The 19484-nt window shown below is 38.5% G+C and overlaps 2 protein-coding genes across 2 annotated transcripts; both read right to left on the bottom strand.

The window, feature by feature from the left end:
- Positions 1-1538: 1538 nt before the first annotated feature.
- On the bottom strand, positions 1539-4592 carry LOC139741071 (uncharacterized). The gene is made up of 4 exons (XM_071651658.1): positions 4481-4592; positions 3344-3504; positions 2378-2592; positions 1539-1983 (listed from the first exon to the last, which is right to left on the bottom strand). Exons 1-4 carry the CDS (start codon positions 4590-4592, stop codon positions 1539-1541), a joined length of 933 nt encoding a protein of 310 aa, XP_071507759.1.
- Positions 4593-6814: 2222 nt separating this feature from the next.
- LOC139741061 (noggin-1-like) lies at positions 6815-18782 on the bottom strand. The gene is made up of 2 exons (XM_071651648.1): positions 18117-18782; positions 6815-6880 (listed from the first exon to the last, which is right to left on the bottom strand). Exons 1-2 carry the CDS (start codon positions 18780-18782, stop codon positions 6815-6817), a joined length of 732 nt encoding a protein of 243 aa, XP_071507749.1.
- Between the last annotated feature and the right edge of the window lie 702 nt (positions 18783-19484).

Consider the following 19484-nt stretch of genomic DNA (forward strand, 5'->3'; position numbering starts at 1 on the left):
AACGAGTTGAAACAGTCCCACTTGTTTAAAGGGATTGTACAGTTTCGGTTGAGACCTAACTTCAGATTTCTAACATTTTTTGGTGAGATAATGAAAAACCTCTTATGAAATATGAAAGAGCATGTAATTTTATGAGGAATTCAACGTTTATTTGATGAAAATTGGTTTTGAAATAGCTGAGATATCCAAAAAGAGCGATTCTAATAAAGTGTGGGACCCACACTTTCACACAATCGCTTTGTTTTACCTTGTTTTGGGATGTTTCCGTCATTCCAAACCCGATTTCCATCAAGTAAACTTCGAATTCCTCTTAAAATGGTATGCTCTGTACTATTTCATAAGTGTTTTCTTGGTATCTCGCAAAAAGTTAAAAGCCCAATTCTCACCTCCACCAAAACTGTACTATCCCTTTAAGGTTGCAGTATATTTTAGTGCAGATTATTATTGAACAATTTGCCTATAAAATGGTATAATTTAAATACACTAGTCTTCTTGTATTAATTCTTACACTGAATATCATCAACGCTGTCTGTTCAGCAATCAAACAGAAAAAGCATGCACACGAGGGTGTAGATAGGGGCATATCCCCTGCCACACGAAGGTGATTTTGCGTTTTCAGACCTGAAATTCAGCGATCTGGTGCAAATTTTTGGTGCAATACTTTTTCATCGAAGTGTTAAAATCACGGAATTTAGCTCTTATTCCGAATGTGCACCATCTGTGTGTATGTATAAAGTCTAGTGAGGTAGAGCTTAGGGGAAGGGGAATTCCCCCTCCCGCTCGTGGAGCTTTTGCGTTTTTAGAATTGAAATAAAGCGATCTGGGTATAGCCACAGTCTACTTCTATGCATGGCGGGGGGGGGGGGGGGGGGGGACGAGCAGGGAGAAGGCGTGGGCGAGTGTTATCTCTACCCTTCCCTTCCGATGGTGCTTTTGCCTTTTTAAGGTTGAAATTGAGATATCTCGTATACGCATATTTGATGGAATCAACATTTGGGAAATCACCAAAAAAAAAAAAACAAAAACAAAAACAAAAACAAAAAACAAAAAAAACCTGATTTTGGGGGGGGGGGCTGAGGGAGGAAAGGGTCGATTAAAAGGGGGAATTCCCCTTATACATGAGGGAACCTTGAGTTTTCGGAATATAAGTGATAAGTCTTGTGCACTCAGAATTATAATTTTTTGTAAATCTAAAAAGTGTACATAGCTAGGGAAAGAGGCACATAGGGGGAGGGTTTGGGAGGGGGATACCCCCTCCCAAGCACGAGAGATTTTGCATATTTTGAATTGAAATTCAACGATCTGGTGCACACTTTGAGTGAAATATTCCAAAAAAATATCTTATTTGATGAAAGGTTGCAAAGGAGACCCGCTTCATGTGCATGCATACAGCATACACGCATTTTTTTTTCCGCCTCCCAAATCCCCGGTCCAAATCTTAGGGGGGGCGACCGCCCCCATCGCCCCCCCCTGGCTACGCCAGTGAAGGGGTAAGTGAGTTCGTACTGCAGACGACTGTCTGTTGATATTGTTATTCTCTACGCAACATCCTGCAGTGGCACTTTGTTACCGTCGGTCTTCGACGCGCATGCGTCTTCCTCTCGACACGCGCGCACAACAAGCATGATGTTCTTGAAGACGAATGCGGCACCGGCCAACCCAACTACCACTGCGTTGAAAATGGACACGGGGTTTTCCGGGTTCCAGTTGTTCACTAGACTGGCCGTGCTGGCCCAGATGACCACCGGGTAGGCCATAAAGGTGGACCTGAGATACTTGTCCCACACGAAGTTGTCGAGAATGACAAAGAGAAGGAGCTCGACCGTGAGGATGGAGAGTGAGAGGAGACAGGCAGTTTTCTGCTCGACATCGGCGAAGTAGACGATGGTCGACGTGAAATTGAGGAGAGTGGCGATCGTACACCAGGTCGCATAGGTGGTCAGTCCGTTCTGGATCAAAATTCGGTTCAACCATAGGTCGACCCTGTATCAGAGAGAAAGAAAGAGTGAGAGAGAGAGAGAGAGGGATAAACACCATGGTTTTATATTGTGGAAAACATAGAAAAAAAAAGAGTGCGTGCGATGAATGTTACTGGAATATCTATCATACATCCGTAGATTGCCTTACATCGACCGCTTGAATCATCATACTTGCTAGTAGTGTTACTGACTGTGTCCGGAAAAAGTAATTCAGGTTTTGTCAACTGTAAAGTTGTTACATGGACCTTAATACTGAGAGCTCACGTACATGGCTAGCAAATGCTGTACGAAGTTTCTTTGACATATTGCATACTATAAAGATGAAAACTTGATAAACCAAACTAAACATCAAATCTCATTAAAGGAAAAAAGAGTGATGTTGTCGTCTTCGTTCTTACTTGCTGTGGTCACGCAGCTGATCGATGTACTTAGCCACGGCACGGTGGTTGAACCACAGGCACAGGTAGAGCGTGAAGGTGATGAGGGCTAAACAGGGTGTGGCAATCGGAAGATACTGTCGGTCCCATAGAAACAACCACGTGATGTTAAAGACGAGGTTGAGAGTGTAGGTGACCAGAAAGACCGGGGAAACGGTTGGCGGGTTGAGATAGACCTGTCGAAGAGACGGTGGAATGTTTGGTGGTAAGCTTTCATTATCTAGATTCTATCGAATGCTCGCAGCGAGCAATGACATTATTAATTTGATTCAATTAAAAGAACAACAACAACAATAAAACAAATCTGAACTATTCATATGAAAACTGAGTCTACTTATGTACAGCTGCCATAATAGTTAACTTTGTCTAAGATTAATATAATTAGTCAACTTTCACAAGCTATTGTATAAAACGTAAACACCAAGTTTAGACCGAAAGATGAGAAATAGGGCATAATGTTTATCAAAATATCAGTGGCGGATCCAGGGGGCTTTGCTTGTCAGCTGACGAAACCCGGAAGTAGCACCTTGCCTTGTGCCCCCCTCCCCCTTTATCGAATTCCCGCATGCGCCCCTGGATACCATTCTGTATATACCTTTGCTCTCTCTGTAAAACGTAGATTGTATTGTCTCTTATCTCTTAATTTGAAGAAAAATTGAATCGCCTTTTAGCTGCACCAAGTGACATCAAGGATATACCATGACTGAAATTCTCCGTTTGCTTTGTGTACTTCCACTTCCATCATTACATGTTATCATCATTGTCACATGTTAATTTGTTTTCATCGTTTTGATACTTCAAACTTGATTCATGTTTCAATTATTGTCATGTTCAACATTGTCTATTTTGTATATTTTTTACTGTTTTGGAAATAAAGACATATAAACGAACAAAGAAACAAACAAGGAAAGAGATGAGAACTCTCACCTTCCCAAACTTATTGGAGCGAAAAATGTTGACGATGGCGTAGATGATCCAAAGTGCTTGCCATACGTAGATGACTGACCATATTGAGAAGGCCCAGCCGGCTGGGTTGATATCTACGTAGTACTTGTCAGATATGTCGCCCGTTTGATTCTTGAACCAACCTTGTAAAGGTTTTCAGACAGATAACATAAAAATTATTGTTCTGTAACATCATCAATTAGCAAATAATTAAGGTGTTAGTAGTATCAATGGCACTCAGAAATTATAAGTTACAAGTAAGCATATCCTTGTCAGTACTGCATGAAACAACATCACAGTGATAAGAAACACACACACACACACAAACTGTTTATGATCCCCCCAAACAAAAACAAAAAATCGTTATCAGAATCATATTACGTATGTGTAAAAACTGATGTGCAATCCATTTCAGACGTGTCGATTCAAAGCCTTATAGGTAGGATTCATACAACAAAATCGAGGTGAATGCCTATGTAACATCCATTTCAACCACAGTGGATCAGACGTATGACATTTTGATATCCCCTTATGAGTTTGAAGTCATAAGTTCAGCGAACTCGGTGAGCAAATCTTGATCACATTTCAATATGCGCGCCACTATTGCGGACAAGTACGGTCAGCAGACGACAGTTTTCGCACCCACAAACACGCGCTCATAATGTCATGGCGCCTTTAGGCAAGTAATTTTGCTATCGATACGTTGCAGCAAGGAGGTGGTCCCTGGTTGCAGACTGTCTCGAGGTTAACAAGTTAGTCAACAGCCATAAACGTGTTTCAGCACACAGATAAAGAGTACTCCTACGGTGTCAAATTACCTTTATGGCATATATAAAGTGTTAAATATCTATAGATCCTGTTTGTATGTGCATAGCAAACGGTCATTACGTAAGAGCCACATGAATATAATGAAGGGGGTAGATGAAAGAACCGCGAAGCACTGAAGAAAACTGACGACATCACATTTCCAATCGCTAAACCTGGTGATGCCACAAGAGATTTGGGATATGTCTTGATGGATATATGGCGGGATCAATAAGAGGCAAGACACACGATGTTCCCCATCGTGTTTTTCCCTTTTTTCTTCCATAAGAAAGAATATTATATATTTTTGCTCACCCGTTGGGTCGTCTGGAAGCGACGCTAGGACGTTGATAACGACCACGGCGAGGTATTCGATGAACACCCAGAAGGCGAGGAAGATGTACACAGGGTCGCTTTGACTTGACATCGTTGGTTTTTCTTCGTCGCTATGATTCTGATGCACAGAGAACAATAAATAACATGAGTCACGGAACTCATATAATGGCAACCAATCGAATTCAACTATCCTAAATACAAGGCAACATATCGAGTCAAGTACAGTTTACATGTAAGCAGAAATACTAGTAGCTATACTACACCAATGTACACAACACATTTAATGTATGTGTTGTGTGTATCATGATGAAGTGGGCTGAAATACATGAACATTGTTTCCAGTGATTTGTAATTTTCCTATTAACCGAAATCATGGAAATTGCATGATATTACATGAGAAGAGATGAAACACATCTATACAGACTGTGAATTGCACAGATTATTGAGCTCAAGTTTCATGATAACAGACATCTTTGTGAATAATTTCTGAACCACTGTTAATATGAGGTCAGTCTTAACATGACAATAGCGAGCTTTAGATCTGCAACGCGAACGCAAAGACAACGCTAAATAGGCACAAGAAAAGTGTTCTGCACGTGCGTGACACAGCTGTTTCCGCGTTGTCCAACGGATGCGTCGTCTTAGCGTTCGCGTCGCAGATATAGAGCCCGCTATTGATAAATGAATATGACCCTTCATGTATCAGTATACTGCACGCTCTGATTAATATCTATAAGAATGAAAAAAAAGGGTTTCACTGAACGAAGACGGTGCTGCCTCTAACACTTAAAGGTGCATGTAGAAGAATGTTTTGGCGAGTGATGTAACTTAACATACGAATGAAATTCAACAAAATTCTGCAATCATGAAGTTCAGTAGCAAATAGTTGTGGAGCCAGAGAGACATTTAAAGCAAATAAATTCACTTTCCTGAAAGTTTATAAAGAGCCATGCTACTCAAGCTGACACGTACATAAAAATAGGCTACAAGTTGAGAAATGCAAAACGTCGGATGAATCAATGTATCCATAATGAATTTATGAAGTATGATTAGAAAAGAAAAACAAACAAACAAACAAAGATTGAGCATGAATATATCATGCCTTAGGTCACTTACCAGTAGAAGGCTATTGAAAGTTGACAGACCGTTTCCAGAGGAAGGTGTATAAGATACGAGAATGGTACTGGAGTTTCAGTGAGTCTTTGGTGCAGTACGCGTACCGTAAGTTACAAAGCAGCAGACGACAGCTCGGATCTGGAGCAAATTCCTTTTTCGCGCGGTTTATATTCACTATAGTTGCATAAATCAGAAAGTAGACTCAAAGTTCAAGTTCAGTGTTTACAAACGCTCACGTGACGAATTTCATAACTACAAATTATTGGCATTTTTCGATATATTAAGTTTGTCCGTTCTAGCGGAACGGGTCGGAAACTATACAGAGTGTGCTGTCGTCAGCGTGGACTGAAACGTGAATCTACCAAACTTGTCATAAGTAGTTCGGTCATCGATGCTTTATATTGGAAAGCCAACACAATTGCGGTCTTTTCAGATCTCACATGACCACATTCTCAATAAAATGCACAGACTTTAAAGAGTTCGTGCGTCACTGCATGAGTTTGATAGTCTCTAACTGTTTGATTTCGTTACGCAAGACTAATGTTTTGTAGTACACTGTATGGAAGCTCATAGTGCCGCCAACAGGTGACTTAGAAGACCAGGGCCCCGTTTCATAAAAAGATGATAGCTTAGGATTGCAACTCTTGCTGGTGTGGCAACTTCCCATAGCAACGGCCAATCAGGAAGCTTGATTCTTTTTTTTTTTTCATCACCATGACAATTGCCATTTCAGCAAGAGTTGTCATCATATCAACCCTTTATGAAATGGGGCCCAAGATAATTCTTCTCCTTCTCTCAACTTTTTGGGATCTGAGAAAGCGAGCTGTGATATACCATCATTTTTATACCTCTTTATTGTCCAAAAAGTGGAGAAGAATATGACCCGAAAAGGTGAAAAGGCCGAGGAATAAAACGGTGGCATTTTGGGGGAACTATTTCTTATTTTTTCATCTAGTGGTAACTTCTTGATTCTTGATGGTGGGGTTTTAGGGTCACAATAAAGGAATAAAATGTGTGTACGTAGTCTACTGTTATACTTTTTGTCCCATATATTTTGTGTATTGAAAAAAATATACCGAAGACCAGTGCAGTTTCAGTGATTCAATTCAATGCAATTTCAGTCGCTTAAAAGTTTCCTCAACCATGGATATGCATGCTAGGAAATTAGCTGATCTACAGACTAATTTATTGATATCCTCACGTGGGGTCTCCCGTGAGTGTATTTGTCTTCTCGTTGGGAGTGGATGGACCGTCCTTGGTACTCTACGGGACAAGTACACAAACCCATGTGGTCATTCAGTGTGCTGTGCTGTTTGCGTTGTCTTAAGTGTGTGAGCAAAGGTCGATTATTTCAGATCATAATGATTTGTGGTTACCGTAACTGACCACTGGTCTTCAAGAAGAAAATGAAATGTTTTCCCCTTTGTCAGAGGGACCTCTACTCAGAAGATGTTCTTTTCCAATGTTCCCTTGTCACTTTTATTTGAATAAAGCCCAATTGTTGTACTGTTTGATTGAAGACAAATAAAATTGAATTGGATTGGAAAACGATGAGGCATGTTTATATGAAAACCTGAAAATCGCAATAACAGACCAACCACGAGGCTTAGCCCTGAAAACTAGCCTGGCGAACGTCACGTTGCACAGTACATTGGAAGAAACTTTCTTTACTATGAACTCATTTACCAAGCAAATGCTGCTACAATATCAATCATACAGACTGGAAAATGCTGAAGACACTCAACGACTCAGAAGGCAAATGACGAACATAAAATGAACACGGGGGCGCTATGGCATAGTGGATAAGACTCCGGACTCCCGATCGGAGGACCCGAGTTCGAATCCCGCCCACGGTGCTTACGTCCTTGGACAAGATGTTTTTACCCACACTGTGTCCCTCTCGACCCAGGTGTATGAATAGGTACCTGGCAACGCTAGGATAATTATAATAATAGCAGGGCCCTCTGGTAGAGCAGTGGCAACACTGAAGAGGCTACCCTGGGTAAATAAGACCTTATTATTATTATAATTAGTATAATTATTATTATTATCATTATTATTATTATTATTATTATTATTATTATTATTATAATTATTATTATTATCATTATTATTATTATTATTATTATTATTATTATCATTATTATTATTATTATTATTATTATTATTATTATTATTATTATTATTATTATTATTATCATCATCATCATCATCATCACCATTATCATCATTACAAACATGTTGTCACCATGCATGGAGCTACAGCTGTTTAATCATCTGTCCTTCCCAAGTGGATGAAAGTCGAATTGACGCATACATATGTACCGTTTTGTGTCATGTATTCTTTTCTTGATGTAAATAGATAAACTATTAAATTGAATTGAATTGAATTGAACTGAATAGAATTGAATTGAATTGAATTGAATTGAACTGAAATGAATTGAATTGAGTTGTTAATGTTGAACTAAAACTTCATTTTGCTTTGTGTTTCAGTTACAAGTATCATCACTAGTGATGACTGCGCCGGGTATATAGGTCATGGAGTAATTTTGTACTCACAATTGCTGCGATCACGACTCAGCTGCATTTATTTTAACTGTACTTGGTTTCATGCCAGATTTTTTCTTTCTTTCTTTTCAGCCGGAAGTCCCTTACTAGAGACTTTTATCTCCTCTTAATCCTCCCAGTGATGATTAACGAACATAATCATCAAAACAATTTGGAAAGACATTTATGGCAAGTATAAACCGCAGCACAATGGCAGATGCGTGGTAATGCCAATTTTTGCTGTGGTCAAAGATATTATTGTACAGTCTCTTAAGTTGTGGCTCCCGATCAGTGAAAAACCACTGAATTTTAATCCCGAGGTCCCTGGTTTGGGTCCTCCAACAGAAATCCAAATTAAGTTTCGTAATTCCGCAGGTTTGCTAGTTATCATACGCACCTTATTTTCAGTTTCAGATCAAACAACGTTCGGGATAACGAACCGTATTTCATTATCGCATTGACGAACCTGCAGAACATTAAAGGGTATTACTTCATTTTCGGATTAACGAAACATGGGACTACTAGTAACGCCACATTTAATGTACGGATTAACGAACAGCTATAGGTATGTATTATTATGGGAAATATGTGTGTTGCGGAATAACAAACCATAAGCATTGAGGAATTTACTACGCGGCATAAATAGAAGTAAAGAAAAGCACATACGCAGTTACACACGCAGACACACACACACACACACAAAACAAAACAAAGAAAAAAAGATGCATTGTGCGAAAGGATTACAGTGTACAATCATAATGAAGAAGGGAATCTAATCGACATTCTGACAGAAATTTGCGTCACTTGATGATTCACAAAGACTTATTCATTTCGTTTATCAGTTATGACGAAACATAACTTTAACATTATATTTATCAGTCAATCAATCAATCTAACTATCTATCATTGCTGGGGTGCTAAGATGCGATCTCGATGTCTCAATAATCAGATTTCATCACACGTTATAGACACCACGAAATATGCACCATTGTCCCACTGTCAAGATACAGGGCTTACTGAAACCAAGCTGGTGGAAAGAGCTTTTCCACCTTCCTGGTGAAACCATGGAGATTAAAGGAATGATTTACCTTTTGCAGATAAAACAAAAACCCAGCTTTAGTGCTTTGAAATAGTTCTAAAATGTGAGTTAGGGATAGAAACAACCACTGTCATAATTTGAATCCGTATAATTGATTTAAGCATTGTTGAATACATAAAATGTGAACAATAGTTATGATAAAAAGTTTCCTGACTAAACTGTCTACAGTTATGGTTCATTGAAAAAAAATACTGATATCTCCTTATATTTTAGGCTTTATTGCAAAAGTTTCATATGATAGCTAGATGTCTTGTGATACAACAGACCTACAAATATGTATCAAATGTGATATCTAATTGAATATTTTTAAATCACTGCTCCCAAAGGTAAACAGGACCTTAAATTACGGTAGGTCCATGCTAAAACCATGGAACTAGCTCCAAACTTCACAAATTACCGTGTTATATGAAAACTTGGAGGTATGTACTTGAGAGGAAGTGTGATCATATAGTAGTGGTAGTGGTAGTATGTAGTAGTGGTAGTAGGGGTAGTGGTGGTGTGTCGAACATGTGTTAAAGTCTCAACTGGAGGAGTGCTCCGGCATATGGAAGTGCCTGGGTGGGGCGATGGGGCGAAGGAAAAAAAAAATGCATACTCTATCTGATATACGCTTATTTTTCTCCTGTCCTCCTAGCCTTTCTCTTCCCTCTTTCTTGTAATTTCAATGCAATATTTTAAAAAAATTTTTGTATTAAATGTATGTATTTTATGTATGTATGGTATAAAACTCATGTTAAGTTATTTCATTATTCATATTCTTCATTTATGCACCTTTATCTTTATGTATGTCCGAAAACAAATTTCATGTATATTTTATACAGGACAATAAATTATCTTGAATCTTGAATCTTGAATATTATCAAATCCTCGAGTTTCACCTTTGACCACGGCTTATTTGTAACACCACGTTCATGACTGGATGTTTTGCGATGTCTGTTCCAACAGTACCAGAGAAAACAAACAGCACAAAACTTCACTTTGTGTCACAGAAATCACACTGGGTTATGAGACAAAGTTTGAAAGCTATGGAAGTACAACGTATTGTTAGAGAACGTAACTATTGTTTCCTTTGTGAATAGTGACTCGACTAAAAATTTGCAATTATGAAACATAAACAAACAAGTTTATGTGTCTGGAATTTCGTTTTATCACTTCGTGTTTTCTTATATGCTATAAATCTTACCCCCTACTGCCCATTTCTTTGAATTTTATAACCAGCCGTAACTGCTACAATGTGGAAATGTCTCTCCTATTTAGCGTTCATAGTTTGAACTAAATAATAAGCATACTATGACTCGATGAGTCTATGACGTCATGGGCTGCGGTATACTTACGAAACTCATATTTTGTTGTGGCGTAACTTCACCTGAAATGAACCCAAAGTGGAAGAATTTCGAGAGTACCTGACGACCTCAAATTACCGTCACACACGTCTGAACAGGTAAAGGGAGGGGTTTTGTTAATAGCATCCATCAAATTATTAAAGGACAAATTCATGTGGATTGAAGTAATGCAGCAATATCAGTAGAGCACATCAGTGTAAGCTTGACGAAAATAGGACAATGCGTTCAATTAATTCAATTCGTAGAGTTTTTGTGCAGTCGCTGCTGGATGAGAAAACTACCACAGTTTATGCTGTCACGTGCGAAGAACGATATAAGGAAAATGTAAAGAGAATTCTACGAAATTTCTGAGGTTTTTTTTTTTTTTTTAAGTGCATATTCCCTCGACTCGTTCCTGACGCATTTTTAGGGTAATGTTTTTCCCCCTGCCTTCTGAAAGAGACAAGTTTAGTGCTCTCTTATTATGCGAGAAAAGTGAAAATGTGTTGAATTTGCTTTACATTTTTTTCTTTATATCGTCGTATACGCATGTGACGTCACAAACTGTAGTAGTCTTCTCTTCCAGCGATGGCGGCACAGAAACTTTAAAAATTCATAACTTTTGAATGGATTGTCAGATTTTCCGAAAAACTCTATTGATGTTTTTACTAATATTGCTGCATTATTTCAATCCACATGTATACAAAGGTGAACTTGTCCTTTAAGAATATGTCTTTTACACACAAACACAGGGTGGTGGTTAGCGGTGGTGGTGGTTGGCTTATGCATACGGAATGGGCAGTAACTGCCATGACGTGTTCAAAAGGGCAACTATACATACAATTCGGATCTTCTTGCCAGGGCGATATGACACCAGCCAAACCTGTAACGCTATCCCATATGTTTGTGGTAAAAATGTTTCATTTTCGTTTTGTTTGTTAACTATCGCACTTTTCCACTATATTTCATCAATCAAACTGTGGAACTTGCCAAACTGTGGAACTTGCCACTCTTGCATGTTACCATGTACTGTCTCATGTATGAATGTATTTAATAGTAGATTTCAGAAATTCATCTACCTGTTAGCAATGCACTGTAGAAAGTAAGAATTGCTAGAATTGTTTGATCCAGGGTAGATAAACGGACATAGATTTACATTATTTATTGATTTTTTTTTTTAAGTTGGGAAGAATGTGAACATGTTCCTTGCTTATTTTTTCCTTTTCAATTTTTCTTTTTGTTTATATGTGTGTGCTTGTATGTAGATTTAATTCTTGTACAGTTATATTAGAGCATCCCAACAGAAGTTACCTGTTTGTGTAAATTCTTTGGACATACGCTCATTATCAGATCACTGCATAGCTGTCTTGTTCCATGCGAATGTATCCCTGTATTTGTAATTGATCTGACTGCAATAAATGTATCTGAAGTGAAATTGAAATTGAAATCATGCATTCGGTCATCACACTTCTGGTATATATCGATGGTGCCTTATCGCCCGTCAAGTACAAACGAGTTGACTGAAATCAAATATTATCAACGAGTCATTAACGAAGACAAAGAATCGAAACTTTCTCAGCATTCAGATTTCCCTATAGAAATAAATCTACACCTCTATCATTCCTCCCATTGAGTACATTATCGCTTCGCGACAGCGAACGCATGGTGGCGCTACACACATTTAAGACTGTGTGTACAATGAATGAACGCCTCCTTACATGACGTGAAAAGAGCCAAGGAATGTATTTCATTTCCCTAGGCCTAATATGTATATATATTAATTATATTAATATATATATATATATATATATATATATATATATATATATATATATATATATTTCTTGTCTTTTCTTTTTTGTGGGGGGGGGGGGGGGGAGGGGACATCCGTATGTATGTATTTATCTCTTTGCAAAATTACATTGAATATGGTCTGATGTAATTTATTAAAATGATATAATACACAACTATATGTCATATATACAAATATATATGATATATATTGTGTATACATATCATAACATAGTTATGACAGCCACTCAAGGAGGCAGAAAAGTGGCCTTTGTCCATTATGGACATGTTGACGGCCATTAGATTTTATAGTATACATATTGTATACGTTCATGTGCATTATTATATATATATATATATATATATATATATATATATATATATATATATTGTTTATATATATATATATATATATATATATATATATATATATATATATATATATTGTTTATATACATATATATATATATATATATATATATATATATATATATGTATTTATATATGTGTGTGTGCGTGTGTATGGATGCATGTTTTCATGTCCTGGTGAATTTCAATAAGGTGATAAAGATATCAAATTTTCATGGTAACAAGAACAGATTATGAATTTAAACAGTTTCATTTTCGATGCTGTAGTTGGTTTTGTCGATGTGCTTCAGTGTTTCTGGCTGACCTTGAAAAGATCTACAATGTGAGATTAGGCCACGAAACCATAATTATTTCGTGCAAACTTCTCCTTCTCCCTTCAAGGCATGCCTATCATAGCTGTCTCCTTTGCCCTTTCCTTTCTATATTATAAACATAAATATCCAAACACGTGAATCCAATCTACGTAACTTGATACCAGAAAGAACCCCAGTTAGTTACATGCTTCATGCACCGTGCCCTACTCTCATAAACAACGTCTTCATCGTAACTGTGTATACATTAATACATTCTTTCACGTTTCACATTCCTGTATAACTGTCATGTCTTATTATCATCTTGGTGTCTTTATTTTATGTTCACTGGTTCTTTTCTGTTGTCAATCAACGTGAAGACTTTACAAAACCATATGGAACTTTTCTCTTTTGACTTTGCGATGATACAACTGTTTATATATTAACCAACAATATAAGCCTTCATCTTATGTGCATGTTCACTTGTTTGTACCATTGTCGCCTAAAAGTTAAAAGCGCATTGATTCTGAAAAAAAAAGAGATTTTCCCTTGCAGTCAAATCAGAAAGGAGAACTCAAATTAAGTAAATCGTAGCTAAAGAAAAAATAATTCAAAGCTCGTTACACTTGAAATGATTCATGTTAGTATGTTGTGTGTGTGTGTGCGTGTATGACGAGATGATCATCTAATTCATATGGAATCCGTTTCCAATGATATGAATTCAACTTGACATGATGTTGACGTGGACTTCCATCGCGGATGACTGGAATCAACATGGGACTCGCTGAAAAGGCGACACAAATGACTACGATCTCGACATGTGGTAGCTGATCAGATTAGGCACATGAAACACGGCCCTCGCGTTTTTCTCGCCTTCCAATCTAAAGCAGTTATTGGCTGGAGAATAATGTTAAAGACATGAAAGAGAGACAGAGTAAGGCAGCCAGAACAAGATGTGTGGTCTGTTCGTTGCGCGGTTCGTGCGCAGTTCATACCGCCGAATTTCTCAGCGGTCTGTCCTCTTGCCATGATCGTCTGCATTAAGACCGCCTAGTCGGGCCACCCTGGCGCGATCTCCGTCGGCCCGAAATGATGTCTCTATTTGTCGCACTCTATCGTTTGCATGACGCTTCGAAGACCGAGGTTGATGTCGTGAACTCTGTAAGCTAGATGAAAAACCTCGTCTTGTCGCCGCTGCAACTCGCCAGAGAGACAAGGAGAAGGCAACTGGTTGCATGACTTAGGGGCCCACATCTGGCAAAACTGAAGTTCAGGGTAATAAAGATCGCTGTCTGGTGATACCCAGAATTGTTCTACGTGACATTGTTATACACAGGGAATACCCTCATACTGAGCTGTTCGTGTATTAAAGGGCAGCACTATACTTTGATACACTTTGGACAGAAATTGAGATACATGCTAATCATTGTTTTGGAAATTAAAGATCCTCTTAAAGAAAGTCAGCTTGACTTTGGGAAAACATAGATTATACTTAAGATCATCAGACACTTGACCCTTTTAGAGAATAAAAACAAAAGAAATTGCCTTTCAAATTGTTGTGAAATCTCTTAGTGTCCTTGCTATATACTAGAAAAGATTCATTCATATTTTTTTTTCAGGAAAAAAGAAGGCAGATTATGTAAGACGAGGATACAAATATTAGACGACTGTTTTCTTGAGTAATCCGCTTACAATATGGTAGAAAATTTATTGACATTTCATTATATTATAAAGACCCCCCGAGTTTTTGTTCTACTTTGGTTAAAATTTTCACTATAAATCCGTTCCTGTGTTTCAATAACGGAAACACCCTCAGATATTCCTCTTTAGGAGTAAAGAAAGTAACTTGTTTGATCGGGTATATATTTCTTCAAAGCTACTCTTATGAGTTAGAAATTTCTTTGCACCCTTCAGCTGACATATACCGCGTAAAACTCACTGACTCAAGGATGGATGTGGTGATCGCGTCGGCCATTGTGCACAGCTGATGGCAGGACCTGCGGAGCAGGGGGGGGGGGCACTTTTTTGCACCATAGAAAGGAATACATAAGGTGTCACCACTTTGGGCCCCCACTTCCCCCCCCCCCCCCCCCCCCCGGAACGTCCATGGATGGCATTGGCATGAAATCCCAACAACGGATCGTTGCCTATGGTAAGCGTGCTTAGGTTGTCATAATTTATTTATTTGACAATTAATGTACTGTGCATTATCTGTTTCATTTTCTAATGGTAATGACGCTTTATGGAAAAGAAAGAGAGAACGAAGTCATCTCTATTAATTTTCTATAGTTACTTGATCAAAGGCGCCCTTTAAAAGTTCAATAACTTAATGAGTATCTGAATGATATGGCGGAGTGAGCATGCAGTGAGGTTGTAATGCAATTAAGAATGAGAATGTCAAACTTCTAGAGAGACCTTTTACATATAGGATGGATGGTAACGTTATGTCCCTACCAACACTGTCTTAACATAAACTGTATAGTGGATGTCACACAATTCACTCACGATAATATAATGCGAAGTGTTTACCAAACAAGTCATTTAGTGCGAGACTGCAGACGACATATATCATGACATTATAATCATGACGGCCGAATTACCGTATATAAAAGATAATTGTCTTGCAACATTATATTGGTGTATAAACAAAGCAAACTAATGTCGTGTCATCTAATTCTGACAAATCCATTTCTGAGAATTATTGAAAAGAGACTCAAATATAATACAGTACCGTGTAATTTTTTTTTTTAAAAGTCACAACCTTAAATACTGTTTTGTGATGTAAAGTTGCAATGGGATAATAACGTACTAGCATAATTATACATAATGTTTAATTTCATAAGAAAACACATTCGTGCAACTGAATAAGAACGAACATAACCCCCTCTCTCTCTCTCTTTGCCGATTGTAGTGACGAATAAGTATCAATTAAAAATTGTTATATGGACACCATCCGGAATCATAGCATGATGCTCGTTAAGAAATGCAACGTTGTGACTTTAACTTGTGAACTTCAACATTAAAGGCATAATTTACCGTTTGCAGAAGAAACAAAAACCCAGCATTAGTGCTGTAAAATAGTTCTAAAATGTGAGTTAGGGATAGAAACAACCACTGTAAAAATCTGAATCCGTAATCGATCTTAAGTATTGTTAAATAAACAAAAATGTGAATAATAGTTATAAGAAAACTGTTTCCAGATTAAACCGTCTACAGTCATGGTTTAATGAGAAGAATACTGATATCTCCTTATATATATTTTAGGCTTAATTGCAAAAATTTTACATGGTAGGATGTTTTGTGATACAACAGACCTAAATCTATGCATCAAATGTGATATCTTGAACATTTTTTAAATCACTGTTCCTAAATGTAAACAGTACCTTTAAGCTCTCTGGAAGACATAGAGGGAGAGAATGATTAATTATTACAAAGGGTTTCATAAACAAAACTTAAAGATATGTGAACATTACACAAAAAAGATATACAATGTACTTGCGAAATATCAAATGACAGTTTTGAGGAGTCATTAGTTAATCAACACAGTATACATATAACAATTTTTACAACTCGGCTTCGTCGTCACACTGTCAGCATTGTTTTCAGCACAATGAACTTGTGGTTAAGATTTCACGTTAGCCAAGTTAAAGGGATGATATAGTTTTGGTTGAGACCTAATTTCAGGTTTCTAACATTTTTTTTTGTGAGATAATGAGAAATCTCTTAATGAAAGAGCATGTAATTCTATGAGGAATTCGACGTTTATTAGATGAAAATTGGTTTTGAAATGGCCGAGATATCCAAAAAAGAGCGATTCTAATAAAGTGTGGGACCCACACTTTATTACTATCGCTTTGTTTTACTTTGTTTTTGGATGTTTCAGTCATTCCAAACCCGATTTTCATCAAATAAGCTTTGAATTCCTCTTAAAATGGTATGTTCTGTACTATATCATAAGTGTTTTCTTGGTATCTCGCAAAAAGTTAAAAGCCCAATTCTCATCTCCACCAATACTGTACCATCCCTTTAAGAATACTATCGAACCTCATTTTTACCCTGGTCAAGGAATATAGAATATTCTTCACCAATTCAGTTAAAAGACTGGACTTGAACTCAGAATTTCAGTACCATTAATTATTCAAGATAATCTATGGCATATGAAAAGGTCATTAGATAAACGTACACAATTATATCGAATAATGATTGACTACTAATGGACTCGTTTCTTTTGATAGTATGTTTCTCAATTTTCTCTCTTTGATTTGTGACTAGGACGTCCTCTAGGACGTCCCAATTTACTTGCAGCAAATGTTCCCAGCATTCTCGGCTTTGTTCACCAAACAGATGTTGAGCAGATGGTAGATTTGTTAATAAGCTTGGCATAACTTAACAAGAGCACACGAAGAGCGTCTATTTGTATTGACGTGACAATGGTTCGAATGGACTAACAAGGATTGTGCATTAGCACAATCTATGGTCTTAGATAACTCATGTATAAATAAATGACGTGCTGACATAACATTATAAACTGAGCGGTTGACAGGGGATTTACATTGGTATATGATTCAGGCCTCTATATGGGGGGGGGGGGGGGTTTAAATCACCTGTTTTTCTCCAATCTCCTTCCTTGACTATTTTACAATATCAGTCATAGTTTCATTGGGTAAATTTATTAGGCGAATTTGAAGCGAGCTATGAGGCTACGCTAAGTAAAACGTGGAAAGAAATTACGCCTAGATTAGTTGAACACTTCGAGACAAGTCAAATGGGTCAGAAATAACTGAACCAATGAGCGGATAATCTGCTTAATTGCTCCGTATGGCATACATCACAAACGCTGGCCTGGGATAACCAAAGCAGAGTTGCTTTACACTTGGGCGAGTTGTAAAAGCCGTATAATTAAATGCTGGTCTGCAACATTATAGTAACACATACAATGTCGTAAATTTTTTGACATATTCTAAATGGGAAAGGGACAAGTTTGTCCACAATACTTTTGCTCAATTTGGTGTTATTAACATCGTCCTTTGCGGTGGCTACACACAGCTACATATGCACTGAACAGTAATGACGTATGGCACCTTCAGCCATTTGCACTGTCTGTTTCTCGACGATCCTCCTGCCGCCTTTGTCTGCAACTCCTCGTTACTCACCGTCGATGTCTGACGACCACGGCAATGCCATCGAAGCATTCTGATGTTGGTGTTATCTCCTGGCACACACGTCATACCATCCGGCCACGAACACGGTTTCTTCGGGCAGGACCCGTGCTTCACCCACGGCGGCCAGTAGAGAGGCCCGACGTACACCCAGCGGTGGTGCACGGGGCAGCTCGCTTTCGACATCAACCAGGATTCCAACGACGTCACCTCCTGACTGGACAAATTTAACATCGTGGAGTCCCTGGAGAGGTTTAATGAGTTCAGCTGCCGTCGCAGCCAGGTGTTCCGCTGACCGGACGAGTCGGCGACCTCATTTGCGATCTCAGACGTCGGTTCGTTGATCGACATCCATCGCTCGTTGAGAGCATTGCCCAGCTTTCGTCGCAGCTTGCTCTCCAGCAGGTCACGTGTTTGTGGTCGGGTGTAGTCCCGCGGATCCTCCAGCAAGGGAAGGGGTTGGACGCGATCGCTCGGCTTGAGAACAGGGCGGGGTCTCGTGAGGAGCACCGTGCTACTTCTTGTGGTTGACCTCGAACTCTCCACAATGACCAGCAGCAAGACCGACATCACGGCTCTCATCCACATGTTCGATAGTCCGACAATAGCCTCACGAGAGAAATTCGGGAATACATTCAGTCGAGCGACCGGCATTTAGGAAAAATTTCCTGCTACTTTGGCAATGTATGAATGAGAAGGAGAATAATGTGGCAATGATATATATCGTGGCTGAAGGGATCAGGAGACTTGGAGGGCGAACATTTCTTCCTGACATTTCTTCGCTTGACATTGTGAGTGTACATACGGGATGTTTCATCGTCTAAAAATGCAGCACTCTTGTTTTCGACAACCAAACATCCCCGCCACAATTGGTCTGTCTAAATTTATCGCTGGTTGAGCAAAGCATCTACGTATTGGTGGAAAGGTGACGCACGACACCCGGCGAGTAGCCTAATCAGCGACCGCCAATGAACCTCGACCATAACAGTTTAATCATCGGCGGTCGCGAGCTAAGAGTGCCAAGAGGAAGAGACTGTCGAAACGCACGTCAAAATTGAAAGAATAACAACAAGTGACATTGTTTGACAATTCATATCAAGTCTAACACTGATTAGACCGCTAAGTATGCTCATGTCACAAATTCCTCCAGATGTTTATGATGTCATTGCAGGACACCTGACACAAAAATGTGATTAAAGGGATGGTAAAGTATTCGCTGAAGTGAGAGTTCAGCATTAACTTTTGCGAGATACTTACATGAAACATTACAAAACATACAATTTTAAGAGT

This window comes from Diadema antillarum, unplaced genomic scaffold (assembly GCF_040938485.1).
Source record: "Diadema antillarum isolate AM-2024a unplaced genomic scaffold, OU_Dant_1.0 seq00000900_RagTag, whole genome shotgun sequence".
In the NCBI taxonomy this organism is placed as follows: domain Eukaryota; kingdom Metazoa; phylum Echinodermata; class Echinoidea; order Diadematoida; family Diadematidae; genus Diadema; species Diadema antillarum.

Coding starts and splice junctions, on each gene's coding strand:
- LOC139741071 (XM_071651658.1), bottom strand. CDS start 4,592: ATGTCAAGTCAAAGCGACCCTGTGTACATCTTCCTCGCCTTCTGGGTG. Junction 3,505..4,480: donor GCTTCCAGACGACCCAACGG/GTGAGCAAAAAT, acceptor AACCTTTACAAG/GTTGGTTCAAGAATCAAACG. Junction 2,593..3,343: donor GCTCCAATAAGTTTGGGAAG/GTGAGAGTTCTC, acceptor TCTCTTCGACAG/GTCTATCTCAACCCGCCAAC.
- LOC139741061 (XM_071651648.1), bottom strand. CDS start 18,782: ATGTGGATGAGAGCCGTGATGTCGGTCTTGCTGCTGGTCATTGTGGAG. Junction 6,881..18,116: donor GACAGTGCAAATGGCTGAAG/GTGCCATACGTC, acceptor CTTGTCCCGTAG/AGTACCAAGGACGGTCCATC.